The sequence below is a fragment of the Ptychodera flava genome, chromosome 7 (genome assembly GCF_041260155.1).
Source record: "Ptychodera flava strain L36383 chromosome 7, AS_Pfla_20210202, whole genome shotgun sequence".
NCBI lineage: Eukaryota > Metazoa > Hemichordata > Enteropneusta > Ptychoderidae > Ptychodera > Ptychodera flava.
The window spans coordinates 7,076,292-7,091,683 of record NC_091934.1 but is presented as its reverse complement, the minus strand read 5'-3'; the positions used below and the strand labels follow the sequence as shown (position 1 = coordinate 7,091,683).

The following is a 15,392-nucleotide window of genomic DNA, read 5'->3' as shown; positions in this document are numbered from 1 at the left end:
CATGTAAGCACCTGAATTTAATAAACCAAATAGATCACAAAGGACTGAAATACTAAAATTATCAAAGACAATGTGGCTTAATTATAAAATCTAAAACATCTCTCTGAATGTTTGATGGTTGCTTTTTGGTAAATATCGTGTGAAATCAGGCTTCAACTTTTTCTTCACAAGATTACATCAGATTTCACCAACTCACCATCTAATGAAAGCCACTCCTGTTGTGTAGAGTGTCTCTGTGGCATACTCTGGCTTTGTATTCAAACATGACAGTTTTGGACACTACCACACCATCTACAGCAACTTGTAAAGGTACAAAGCCATTTTCATGGGCTGCAAAGAATCAGAAATATCACTAATACTACGCATGATGCTACACTTGATAATATTGTCACCATTGTGTAAATATGTAATGTTATTGTTGACAAATGAATTCTTACTGAGAATAAACTTCAGTTGTGAACAATAACATTATTATATGCCTGGGGTTTTGTTGACGAGTTGAGTGCCAGGTATTTCATCGTGATCATGGGATTACAACAAGAAACGCAATTTTATGGACAGAGCAAAAACAATGGTAAACTACATGTACATCATCATCAGCAGATGAGGAGTTTTTCAGACAGAGTACAATTATGTAACCTGCATACTACGCCTGCAAACTGATCGCTGATATTTAACTAGCTGAATTTTTCCGATGATGTTAATTCCACATGAAGTAGTGTCATGAACTCAGGAACACATGTAGACATTTTAAAACAGTATCACTTGTCACTCTTTGAATATCTGATTGTCAGTGATGTGAATCATCAGTGCAAGTAAGTTCATGATATTATTTCAGACAATGGAATTTGATTCCTCTGAGCTGTATACTGTCAAATAACATCTAAAATATCGACATATATCTAACACTTTATATACATCTTTATCTGACAGACTCTGTCAAGAAGTTTGTTACATTTCTATAAACGAGCATCGATGAATTCAATGATATTTCAATATTTACATTGCCCATCTGTTCTAAATCTTTAAAGCTTATTTCATCATAATTAACAACTTCCTTATCATTTCATTTTCATCTCATACACCTTTTGGAAAAATGTATTTCCATGTATATTTACCCTTTCTGTAGCTCTTCGTGAATTTACGATCAAAATTCTTTCTGGCCATTACTTTTTTGTTAAATTCTCACTCAGTCTGTTTTTCATGTTTCCTTTCACATCTTATCCAATAAGATATTTGCTCTAGCTGCAGTGTCTCTCTGATGCACAAGCCCTAAGTATTGCTCATTCTTAACATGTACATTCTAACACATACGATATCATAGCACAGAGATGTCTGAGTAAAATGCCAATGCCTCTGAAACATTCAGTACAGACATGCTGCATTGAATCAACACCAGAACAGTCACCTCTGACAATTGCAAGCACTCTTGTAACAACAGAAGAGCCTGTTTTAATTCTGCTGTGACGACACAGTTTTACAAAATACTGTCAGACATGCTTGTGCATGTAGTGACAAAACATTTTGCTGAAATGAATTTGAATCTAGTACTTTGGTTCACTTCTGACACTGTTATTGAATCAATGTCACTATCAATGTAGTTCCTGTTGGACTCTGGATTTTCACATGCTATGACCAGACCAATGTTATACTATACTGTCATTAAACACAATGTATATTGAGTGAGCCAGCAAGTCAGTAAATTAAAAAGTAAGTATGTAAGAAACAAGTAACAAAATAAGTACAGTAGGTACGATGCAGAATGAGTATGTTGGTAATAAATCATGTGAGTGAGTGAGTATTATTAAGTGATGTAATTTCATGATAAAGTACAGGTATGTTTGTAAGTAAATCCAGTTCATTTCCGTATACTCTGTTACTGGATACTTACCAGGGCAGTAACATCTAAGTACTCCATTCTGAACCAGAGCTGCAGGAACACTGAATCCATGGAATAGACATGAATAGACAGCTGTAGTTGAATCCCAAGGTCCAGTCACTAGTACCTTGATACCACCCTGTGTGCAAAATTATGCAAATTACTCAGGTCAAAGGTTACGCTGATACAGGTACTGTATGTGCCTCTCATTTCTTCACATCTGAAATGCTGCAATTCTCAAAACTACAATGGTGAAAGTTACAAATTTTGATGATTATTTGTTGACTACAACTTTACACATTGTTTCTTTCATAATGGTTAATTTTGATGAGTTTTGTACATTGCCCATTATAGCAAAACACTGATGTAAATGTACCTCAGAGCCAATAGTACGGTAGTCTTAAATATTGTATTGTATCTTTTTTATGCAATGTTTGAAATCATACATAATAATAATTTTCTCTTGTAATGCCTCCTCTAGTTTACTGTATGCAAACAAAAATGAAAATCATTTGACGCAACATTGTTTCATTTAAAGTATATAGAGATACCTAAACATAGTAAAATTTGCCATTTCCTTTTTTAGCTTACCGGTATCTATGATGATTTTAATTTAAGGCGATATAAGTCCATGCAAAACAAGAACATTGCCATTACAGTGGTCTATTATGTGTGTTGGAATAGTACCCACCTCAGGGTATGACCATTCTGGACAGAAATCTGTCACTTCAACCAGTTCATCAGTCCTCCTACTAGCCGGGCCAGTACTTGTAGACGCCACTGAAACGTCATGGCTGCTCTGACCACCCTCAACAAATCCTGGATTATCCGGGCTGCTGCTGCTGGCCACTGCTGGAAACCCTTGCTGTTGCTGGTCATCCTGTGGCTGGTTGATCGGAATGATTGTGTTTTCCTGATCCAGATGGGAATCTCCCTCCCGGTTGTCTATTCCAGTGGATGAGTGACTGGAATGCTGAAGGTGCGGAAGGAAATCAGCAAGCTGGCTGTCCAACATTTCAAAGGCATCAAAACTACTGAAATCCATGTCTGTAGTGGCAGGGGTGCCTAGCAGATCCAAAGCGTCAAGAGAATTCTCTTCTAGATTGTTCTGGGCGGACTCTCTTAGATTTGCCATCAAGGTTTGATCAATCTCATAGTTTGTCATCTCAAAGTTGCCCATGTCTCTGTTCTCTGATTGGCTGTTCATCATGGACATAAAGTTAGAGCTGTTCTGGGATTGGCCAGGTGAGCTGTCACTCAATGAAAGATCAAAAGGTGATTGGTTAATGAAGGGTAGGCTAGAGGTGTGACTGCAGTTCTCTTCTCCTGATTTGCTGTCAGTTGGATTGTTAGTGTCCATTGGGTTGCTGCTTGAAACTGGTAAAGTAATATTTTGTTGAAAACTATCGGCTGTAGAGACACTGTCCACACTGTTTGAGATGGCTTCTGAGAACGTTAAAGCTTCAGTAGTATTCATTATTGCACTTGGTTGACTCGTCGGCTGTTGCTGTACGATCCCGCAATCCATAGCTATCTGGCCACTGAGGGCGCTATTGTTCATTCCACTGCCTGGTAACACTAAAGGCTCTCTGTCATGTTGTTTATGTTCCTGGGGGACGACTGCAGCATTGCTGTTGGCACTGGACGTCAGGGTGATGATGCTACCGCAAGCCTGAACACGACGATGGTGAGTTGCCTTCCTGTTTGACCATAGTCTGTATCGGTGTGCTCTGAGTCGCCGTTACATTCGGCAATGAGGTCACCACCATGGTGTTAGGGTTTGGTTGTGTCACTGTCACAGGAGACGATGTAACAGAAGTGATGTCACAGAGTTCGCCTGAAGTCCTGTATTAGGCAGTCCATTTCTTGCTCCAAGTACAACTGTGCCTTTGCCGCCGGGGCTTGAGTGCGTTATAATGCCCGGTTTCACTGTCCCTGGTAGACTCATAAGAACATTTTGTGTAGGTTGTGCGATGGTATTTGTAATGATGCGTGTAATCTGCGGTACAGACTGTCCAGCTGAATTTAGGGAGATAGTGTTGGTGGTTGGCACACATGTTAGAGTCAGTACTGGGTTAGGTTGCGCTATAGTGTGGCTCTCTCCATTCAAAGTCTGTTTGGCCGGAGCAACAAGCACTTGTATTGTTTTGTTGGCTGTACTCTGTAAATGACCGGTCATTGTAGTGGCTGGAAGAGTGGTCACTCTCTGGTTGAATGGGACAGCGATGTTTGTAAAATTGACCGGCTGTATTGATGTTGTGATGGTATTCACACAACCTGAAACTGCGTCAGAAGAGAAAAGTTAGCAGCGGTCAATGTCAAATTCAAACTGATCAGATAGAAGAAACTTTTATTTGTACGTATATTTTATGTTTCTCTTACTAGATTGTGAATAAAAATTGGGGGTCTCTATGCAAAGTTTTGTACCAGAGAAACAAATTATCTAACGTTTACCAATATCTGAAATTCAAAATGTCCACTAACCCAGTGTTAACTCTATGAGGAAAAATAAAATTATCAATTTTTGAAAAACTAAGATGACGGAAAGTTTTCTTACTCCAAGAGCCCCACAAAAATTTGAGTCCGAATATCTGTCCCTAAGGAGCATTCTACCGGTACCTTTACATTACTACAAAATTATATAATGTACGGTGTGATTTTGTTTTTCTGTTGCCTTTTATTAACAGGTCTCTTAAAGACTTAATTTTCAAAAACCTTTGCATTCATAAATATGCATACACCATCTACCCCATGGAATATGAGGTATTGCGAAAAAAACAAAACAAAGCATAGCAAAGGGACAGAAAGGCAAACAAAACAAGCAAACAAGCAATTGTGGCAGAAGATTTTTTCTTTGACAGGCTGTCATAATACATTTCAATATATTTTCTGGCAATAGCATTACACATCACACATACCGGTACAAGCATACACATTGAAATAATATGCCAAACACAGGGTACTCCAACATATAAGAATATATAAGGAAAAAAGATCTCTAGTTGATACACAAAATGAAATTACACCAAAAAGTTATAGCTTCTGTCAATTAGGAACTCCTAGAGTATGAGAGTTAGGGACTTACCTGCTGTAGTACATGTTGTAATATTGACTGGTGACAGCAGACCTTGCTGTAGCGGCTGACCCTTGTGGTCTGTCAGTCCATTGACACTTGGCTGAGTTGATCCAGGCACATGACACACACATGTATGAGATGTTGAAGACTTGTGTTGGAAGAGCTCTGGCTTGAGAATCTGATCCACCAGTGACTCAACGGCACTGTTATCCTGTGGTGGGTGCGAAAATGGAAAGGGGGATTGTACAAGAATTAAGAGGTCTGTTCTGATTTGAACATTCACGCTATTATCTTTCTCAGAAATTTTCAACTGTACAGTGCTTTGTATGCTAACAGATGACCTGGCTACAATCACTTGAAAAGCTACTTTATGGTTAAATTGATATTTGCAAGTTTATGACTAGAAGACAATCTCTTCAGTCAGGAGACAAATACTTGATTTTTGTAACATGGTACAGAAACTATCCCATGACTTTGCAATAACTTTTAATGATTGACACAGCAAGTAAAAGAATTTATTAATATAACTTCATGAAGAAGTACTGATCGTAATGCAGTTAACATGCATCTTATATCAGTACCAAACTAGACAGAAGCAAATAATAAAAGCTACTTCGATTTTTACATCCATTAATGATCAATGTCGGATAAGTTCACGGCAACAGATTTTTTGGTGTCGTTATTACAAACAAATTTAATCTCATTGGAGTCATTTGAACACAGACATTTTAGTGTGAATTTATCTGGAGTTTGACCCCAGTAAATGAAAATAATACAGATACGAAACAAAGTCAGCAAAAATCCTGGATGTAAAATACAGGAACAAACATTGTAGTCAGAGGATCTGAAACAGGAATAAACAACCATGTATTGATATGATTTATGGTTTGGTAGATGTGCAGGACAATACTCACCAGTATACTGTCTTTACCGTTGATAGGTAGCTGTACTCCTGAAACTGTCCAATAGAAATCAGAACAATATTACTACAGTGGCTCCATTGCTACATGTCCGTTGGTAGTCTTTTTATATCAAATGTTGGCATCTTTGTCAGATGCTGTCCCTTTATGAATCAACTGTCATAAAGAAGTAGGTCTATTTCCATTTTCAGTTGCTACCCAACAGAATTTACTGTTCATGACGCATCATATTTTTGATCTATTGTATTAATAGTAACAAGAACATAATGACTAAGGCTAACTGATAGGATATAAGATGCTTACACATAGGTTTTATCTGGTCTATGAGATCCTTTTTTGTCCACTGTTCTTGCTCTATGCTTGTGTAGATGGACAGAGCGCTTGTCTTGGGTTCGTCTGGTGAGGGCGCATTGAGATAGTGGAGCAGTACAATGTCAGGGTTTTGAAGCAGCCAATAAGATCTCCTATGGAAAGTAGGCACAACTGCCGAGTGTACATAGCAGCCATATATGCACTGTAGTGACAGGGAAAAAATAAAAAGCAATGAAGTGTTTATTTCTGTTTTCAAATCTTTGCCATTACAACTGAAACCAGAATTTTAGAAAAATTGGCACCCACCACATCAACACATTGAGAATGAAACTAGTGTACATTGGAAAAACACATCGAAACCTCATGAGGTATTTTTAAATAGTCCATGCTTCTACCATACAAGCAAACACTTGTCCATAAAATGGCCTACTGTCTTTGGTGATCTGCCTGAAAATACCGGTATTATACTACTGGTATACAAAAGGTATCAGTCCACATACAAATAATAGAGCTTAATGCACATTAATGGATTACTGTAGTGTATATTTGTTTCCTGAAGAAACAAGTAAGTCATGCCTGAAAGATCAGTTCATTTTTCAACCCAGCAGCCAGGGAAATGAATTGTTTCAATCACAATTGTCAGCCTGACAAAAATGGAAACAAGTGCTTGTTACAGCCAAACTATTTCTTACAATCAACAATGAAATTAAAACTATTTGTCTTTTATACAGTTACACCTTCTGACACTTAGACGTAGCATCCTGTTTTACTAAATGTATGCATCGTTTCATGTATGAACCCATTTGAACCCAGGGCACATGATAATTGGTATCAAAGGTCACCAGAGGATCAGAGTTCAACAGGTTAAGTAGTCCCAAGTACTAGGAAAATAACAATGTACATTTAATAGCACAGATTACAGATTAGCTATTATATTTTCCTGATTGCGTGTTATCCTATTGTATGTGTGAGTTTTACCTCAACTCCATTGACTTTCAGCTTCATGTGATCTTCCCGAGTTGTTTTTCCATCTTTTCGTTTCTTCCAACAGAATCCATCACGGCGGTATGACTTCATCTGTTTCCTGTTGACCAGCAACATACGGCCACTCTGCGGTCTGAGCAAATTAAAAAATACAAAACAGTTAACATGTTATCTGCCTTTCATTTCAAAGCCAAATTCAGCAATGTAAGTCTAACACAAGTGAGTAGTGTACAACGTGGTCAGAATCACCAGGATTATAAATTACTTAACATATCGGTAACATACAGCTGCCTCAAACACCATTCTGCAATGCAGGTCACACACCGCTGAATGGGAAGAGGTGTGGTTTAATTAAAGGATACAACTCATGACCATATAGTTTTCATTTTATGATAATACTTAGATACCCTGGGTACTGTGAGAGTAAATTCTGATGAGTAATTTTTGATAATCATTGTTTCATTCTATAAAACAACAGAATCTTATCCTTTTCCCTAAAGTAGGTCTAAATACAAAGGAATATTAACAGCCTTCTTGTTTCAAAGACGCATAATGTACAATATGCACCCGGGACTAACATATTGTTGAATTCTTGTCTGGACTTCACTTCAGTTGTTGCTGATAACATTGGCAAATTACACACTATCAAGCCTGTACATTATGAATACTAGACACTCTCTTTGACATGATTTTGAGATCATACAAGATACTGTGTTTTGCAGTCAGAAAAGAATGATGCCAAATAAATCAAGTTACAGCAAACACAGCTTGAAGTAAAAGTTTCTAAATCAAGATTATTTTCCTACTGATGTCACATTTAAAACTATTTTGACAATCTTCACACACAACTTGTAGTTTGCAAACTCTTGCCACTTGGTGGCGCTTTGATATATTTGGCAGAGATGAAGGACGGGCAGATAATATCAGGAGCAATTTAAACAGAGCTTTTCAGTGTAACATGTCACACAGAAACACATGAAAAAACAAACCAGCTGGTGATCTGCTAATAAAACACGGGACTGTTGAACACCAGGCTCTGATTTATGATCTAAAAATTCAAGATGCTGTTGCTATTGGATAATTAAACAAACATTTACTATTGCACAGAACTATTAGCACGATTTCTGTATAACAGAACATTCACACTCAGTGACTGCTTAAAAGCATGCAATGATGCAGTTGCTATAACAATGAGGAGTGCGTCACTTCCTCACACAGGATGCTGAGTTTTGCCACCAGATGCTTCGGATGTAAAACGGTATAATAAGGAAATGCCATTAAAATCCTTGTTCAGCTTGTACTGTGCCGATGCCGACAGAACTCAAGAGTTTAACAGTGCTACACTATCTATCAAGAAAACTTTGCACATTCTTCGGCCATTAAAATTGTACTTCATTCTTGAGTAATATTAATATAAACGGACATTGATACATATTCAGTTCAACTGCCCATGCATTATTGATTTCACATAATACCACTTTTAATGAGTTTTTGCAAAGTTTCAATGTAAAATTAATTATTCATAAATTCTAACACAAAACATTTACAGTTTGCCCAGAGAAGCTGTGCACAGGGAACTATCCATATTTTACGAGGAAGGATAAACGTTTCGATGAATAGTTGCGTGGGAGTTAAATATTCACAAACTGTTCAAATATTTTGGGGAGTGGATTTAGGGAGATCTTTCTACAACAGAACGATGGTATTACAGTTATGTCAAACTCGTTGGCATGCTAAAACACTTAACACTCGCTGCTTTGTCCACATTTAATGTGATGTATTCGGGAAAGCAATAAAGAGTAGACAAATTGACAGACTGTGCATGAATGGAGAGATGGCCAGAGGGTTTGAAATCGATGGAAGAATAGATAGCAGTGTCACCGACAAAACAGACGCAGAGACACACAGACATATAATGGCAAAATCATGTTTCAATAGACATCAAAGCCTAAGAAACTCTGAAGGCTATATCTGCGATAATGATTAGAAATGTCAAGCATACAGACAGTGCCAATTGATCACGGTAGTTCCCAGTGCCATAGCAAATACGAGCTAAACACCTTTGAAAATCTGACTGCACTTTAAGTTGTAGCCTGTCTATACAATTCTTACACATATTTACTAAGTGAAGGGATTTAATACCAGCAACATGAATATCACAAATGTTGCAGAAACATCTTTGTGAAACCTTTTAGATTCTGTAACTACAGACACTGAAACAATTATTTGAGAAAAAATGTGATTTGCTTTCTTGTCAAACTTAAAATATGAAAGACTATCCTAAAAAGATATCCATATCTCCTTAAAATCAGAACTGAAAAATTTAACAGAAACCAAAATTACAGAGAATATCTGTTACTTGTTGGGTGTCTATCACTTATAGAATAAGATTATCTCCTGATCAAGATATTTGATTTCGTATCTTGGATAAAAGCAGAAGCACATGATATGACAAACAGACTAATAACACACATTGGGGAGTCTCACAGCAGATGAACACTGACAATTGATGCACACGTTCTCAGGGATACGCTATTCTTGTTCTTCAAGATTATCTGTGATGTGGTATGCATGCACAGCTGAAATGCTTGGGTATTCACGTCAAAGTATTAGCATCCAACAAGCTGTCCTCCTCAGAATTTCTTTCAGGGTAGAAAAAGCTAGTGCGTTTGCCATGCTTGTGACTTTATATAATATCATACCGGTATATTCAAACAAGCGACCTAGCGGCCGATATAGCTCCGCTGTTTTATGTACAGAATAACTATTTTGACACATGTTGATGAAGAAGGTGGAAATCTTTGATAACTCAATGCAGTGGCCAGAAAAAAGTGGCAAAAATAAGCTGCAAAAATACAAAATTGAAGATTTCATCATACTTTGAATATATCACATCCGATCATCCCTAAGAACATGTCAACCAAAGCTATCTGATGAGTGATTTTTTGAGAATAAAATATTCTGACCAAAAATGGCAACAATTGCCCCCAAAAATAAAAATTGCAGATTTCATCATAATATCAAATATCACACTTAGTTCATATATAGAAACCTGTATACCAAATTTCAAAGCTGTTAGACCAGTACTTTTGAGAAATGCATTTTTGACCAAAAATGGGAAAAATTGTCCCAAAAATTCAAAATTGCAGAAGTCATCATTATTTCAATAAATATCATTTAGTTCATCTATGGAAACCTGTATACCAAATTTCAAAGCTTTCAGATAAGTAGTTTGGAAATACACATTTTTTGACCAAAAATGGCAAAAATTGCCTAAAAAATACAAAATTACAGATTTCATCAGAAATTCAATATATATTACTAAGCTTATCTGTAGAAACCTGTATACCAAATTTCAAAGCTATCAGACCAGTACTTTATGAGAAACACATTGTTTGACCAAAAATGGGAAAAAATTGCCCCAAAATTACAAAATTGCAGATTTCATCATTATTTCCATAAATATCATTTAGTCCATCTGTAGAGACCTCTATACCAAATTTCAAAGCTATCAGATGAGTAGTTTTGGAAATACACATTTTTTGACCAAAAATGGCAAAAATTGCCCCAAAAATACAAAATTACAGATTTCATCAGAAATTCAGTATATATTACTTAGTTCATCTATAGAAACCTGTATACCAAATTTCAAAACTATCAGACCAGTACTTTTTGAGAAATACATTTTTGACCAAAAATGGCAAAAATTGCCTTAAAAATGCAAATTTGCATATTTCTGCACAATTTGAACAAATCTGAAATAGATCATCCCTAGAGACATATGTACCAAATATAAAAGCTATCTGACCAGTAGTTTGAAGAAGCAGATTTTTTAAGATTTTTTTACCAAAAATGACAAAAATTGCCTTAAAAATACAAATATGCAAATTTCACCACCATTTGAACAAATCTGATTTAAGTCACCCTAAGCAAACTGCATATCAAATTTCAAAGCAATCGGACGAACGGTTTCAGAGAAGAAGATTTTTTTACCAAAAACACACAAAAAATGCCCCAAAAATACAAATATGCAAATTTCACCATGATTTGAACAAACTGAAGTGAGGTCACCCCAAGTGAACTGCATATAAAATTTCAAAGCAATTGGACTTGCGGTTTCAGAGGAGAAGGCAATTGTTGACGGACGACGACGGACGACGACGACGGACGACGGACGACGACGGATAATCGACCTATTTGATAAGCTCCGCGTCGCTGACAGCGGAGCTAAAAAACTCAGTCCATAATCCGGTATGCAGTGCTTATGAAACCTTCATCATCAGTATTTTGATTGCTTAGTGTAATGAAGTTAATAATGCATGAAGATGCAGCAATGGCACACTTTGATCAAAACTTGATGATGCTAGAGCCATGGGAACACTGTGAGATTGCCTTCATTGTCAAGTCTAAAATTATGATCTCAATAAATTAAATGAATTACTTCAGGTGCAAAGTCAATGTCTCTGGTGGTTTTACGGATTGCATACATATACCGGTAGTTCTCAAAATCAACCATGATCACAAAACATTGATCATATGAATGACACGAACGTCATATAAAACCTCCTGTACCACTACAGTACAGTAAGGTTTACAGTTTGTGCGCTGTTGGCTAATCTGCATAATGCTGGACATCTACTGGTAGCTCATTGCGCCATATCATTACAAAATCGTAACTGATTTTTTTGTGGAAATTACTCTTCTTCTGAAAAAGACTTACAAGAAGTCATTACATTTGGTAAAATTCATGAAGTAAAATGTTTGTGTAAGATCATTATTGAATACTTAACCTTTTCACCCCCAATTCCCTGTATAGTGGTCCACAATCACCATTGATAACAATGGATTTGGACCAAACCATGGTGGTAAAAGGTTAAATGAGTAATTGTTTAAGATACATGTACGGTACATTAAAACTATTGCTACCACTACACAAATTAAGTTTCTTGAGCACACCTGTAAAATATAGAAATTTCAGAATACGACCTTATTGCACTAACATAAAATTTATGATAGATAGCAAAATTTGGTATGACTTTCATTTGTGCCTCTAATATACAGCAAATCTAGGTAAATCAACCAGGATGTTTTGCCAACCATTCACAATTCATTGTATTTCAAGGTTCTGACCTTTGAAAGAAGCATCTCAAATAATACACAATTGACGACATTAATTCTCAAAGGAAGCGACTCACTCCTTTCCACTGTTTGTCTGCAGTAAATCACAGAGTGTGTAACATCAGTTTGAACAGAATTATTATGAGAAAATATAACTGATGGCTTTAATCTCCTAAATTGTAGCTCACCTTTCCACCTTGTCCGTCGTCAGCCATTCTGTATGCCTGTCAAAGCTCAGTAGATATACCGCAATTTCCTGTTGAATACAGAAAAAGATGATGAATACAGAAAAGATGTTGAAAGATGAAAAACATGAGATTTAGTTGATGGGTCATTGAATAGCGCCAATTTAATGATAGTGCTAGGTATCATGCTAGAATGAAATGAGGGACTCGATTTGTTGTGGTTCATTGACATCATGTGATTCTGAATACAAGTACTGAAAGCATACACAATATCTGACATCTGGGGGAATTGAATCTAAACGCGTCATTCTTCAACTCTTCTTGGCAGTGTTTCTTTATTACTCAAAACTCAACAAGAAACTGCCATATGACTTGTTGAATTCAACGCATTTTGAAAATTCAAGTACTTTTTTTCTTCTTTTTTCACCGTCTACTCTTTGTCTTGGGAGCAAAACAAAACATTAAAATGGATATTTTTACAATTTTCTCTGCTTTTGCTTTCATTTTTGATCTGAAATCCACACTCAGACTGTACCACTTTGGTATAACCTAGCCCCAGATTATGACGTGACTCTTTTTCAAAATGTGATTTTTATATTTATTCCACATTAAGATACCATAATCTACAGGTAACATGAAGTTTTTAGTGTTTTATTAATAAGTGAGCATAGCAAAACAATTTCTGATAAAATTTTTTGAACCATTAACCGCACACATAGCCATGATATATCGGTGCTGTCATAAAACTTGTAACCTAATAATATTTTTAAAATGAGACGGCTCATGGCCAGTTACAGATAACAAAGAAATATCATCACTGACCAATCAATCATAACACAGCTTGCAAGATTTATGATTTTGACGCTGTATTGTTTTTCCCAAGAGATCTGGGCAACCTTGATAGTCAAGCTGCTCCAATTCTTATTCACAAATACCAGGTAAGCACTGAACACTGTCCTTTCAAAGACAAATATAAGACAGCAATAAATAATACACAGCAACATCAGAGTGACACCTTATTAAGTTCAGGCATCAGCATAAAATGTTGAATGGGAACTACAAGCTACCTTTAGCTCTCTCACTACAACATGTGAATCCAACGATAAACTTTCAATTTCACATATCGTGTCGGTCTCGATCAAATAATCAGTTCACCCTGACACCGTTAGCGGCCTTGGATGTTAAATAGTCCATCACAAATAAGATGAGTTATGACATGAAATACTTGAATAGAAGTATACTGGTATACCCATGAAATGTATTTGTGTCAGCCGTCCAGGGTATACATGTACAATGTACCAGTATTATGATCTTCGCTTTATCACGTCTCATGTTAGAGATCGTGACTAGTATTGCCCTGGGCGTTACCCTGAACTGCCAATATAGTTGGTAATTGGTGGCTCTGAAACCAACTTTTTAGTTTCACACAGAGCTGATCATAGCAGCCAACACAAGGTCTAACTTTGACATTTACACTTTTCAAAATGAAATACATGCTACTAACAACAGACCTGAACAACAGAGATTGGAAATCAAAACGATAGCCGTTACATATGCCAGTATATACCGGTGTGCAGTAGCTTTTCTGGACAGATGATGATCATAAGGTTCTTAAAGGCAATTGCCTAATAAACAAAATCAAACATAAACTTCTCAAAAGAATGGGACAATTGCATCAACTTGTTGGGCTTTCATTTCATTGAATATCATGATGCAGATGGGTAACAATGTCACAATATGCCTAGCACTACAAGCTAGTGTGCTATCAACACTAGTAAAAGATAATCCTATGACTGAACACAGCTCAGACTGAAGTACTGTACTGGTACAGAGTTTCATTTCGAAGCAATGGTGTTGACGGGAACTGATGGTCACACGGCAAATCACCAGAGTCATGAAACATTTTTTCAAGTCAGATTTCACAATATTACAAAGGTAAGAATCCTGCATGTACTACAAAGGAAGAACAACTACACCACTGATATATGTAGCAGTATATTACAAAGAGTTTGTCTTTTTTTAATAGTCTGCTTTGCTCATCAAAAAGTCAAATAACCAATTGTTAATTTTCAGTTACATTATTAACTCTTCACAACTCATTCTTGTGAAACAATAAATATTTTATTTCATATTGGAATCATCTATTTTAATAGTTTTTCTTGTTTGATGGCTTTGAGAAAATTCACCTATAGATACTCTAGTCAAATATTGTAAATTACCAATAGCATGACTTTGATCTACAACTCACTCACTGACGCGAATTTGCTTACGTGTAAAAATGTGAATAGTCCAAGAATTCCTGAGGGGAGACTGTGTAGTATCTTCAGTGTTATTTCACATAAAGAGGAGTTGCCATGGCAACTTGGTATAAATATTGACATTTATCGCATCTCTTTCAATTCTGCTAATAGCTACAAGCTGTTATGAGCTACAATTAAATGTTTCACAGTGATTGCTCTGTAAATGAGGATAATGAGGACTGCAATCTCAATGTCACAAAGATAACACACAGCTCTCATCTCCAAAATGCATATAGTACAAGGAAGAAATACCTTTTCATATCGATTTAAATAAAATTATTTTCAACAAAAAAATTAATAGCATTTGAACTTTTCATGGTTTAATATTAAAAACAATTCTGCAGGTTGATGTTCTTTTTGTCTCACATAAAATATTGTGAACTCAGTTCACTGAGCTAAGAATATTCAGTTGTACAAAATGGAAAAGATACTACATTCTCCTCTGGGAAATTCACTTCGAGATTCAGCATTTCTACACTTGATTTGCATAAAATTGTTATCTACTCTGATCAGGAAGAGAACGGTAATACACTCATCATTTCAGGAACATGACAGTTTCAATCTTAGGGTCAGCGTGTGGTACTGGGCATGTTAGCATAACTGTACCACAGTACACAG

The 15,392-nt window shown here is 36.3% G+C and overlaps 1 protein-coding gene across 1 annotated transcript in view; it reads right to left on the bottom strand.

Moving 5' to 3' along the window:
* LOC139137784 (calmodulin-binding transcription activator 2-like) overlaps positions 1 to 15,392 on the bottom strand; it is a 99,381-nt gene that overhangs the window by 15,312 nt on the left and 68,677 nt on the right. The window contains 10 exon segments of the mRNA XM_070706054.1: positions 197 to 244; positions 247 to 330; positions 1,892 to 2,018; positions 2,571 to 3,618; positions 3,679 to 4,162; positions 4,965 to 5,166; positions 5,870 to 5,913; positions 6,179 to 6,389; positions 7,166 to 7,304; positions 12,478 to 12,545. Coding sequence (XP_070562155.1) covers positions 197 to 244; positions 247 to 330; positions 1,892 to 2,018; positions 2,571 to 3,618; positions 3,679 to 4,162; positions 4,965 to 5,166; positions 5,870 to 5,913; positions 6,179 to 6,389; positions 7,166 to 7,304; positions 12,478 to 12,545 — 2,455 coding nt within the window.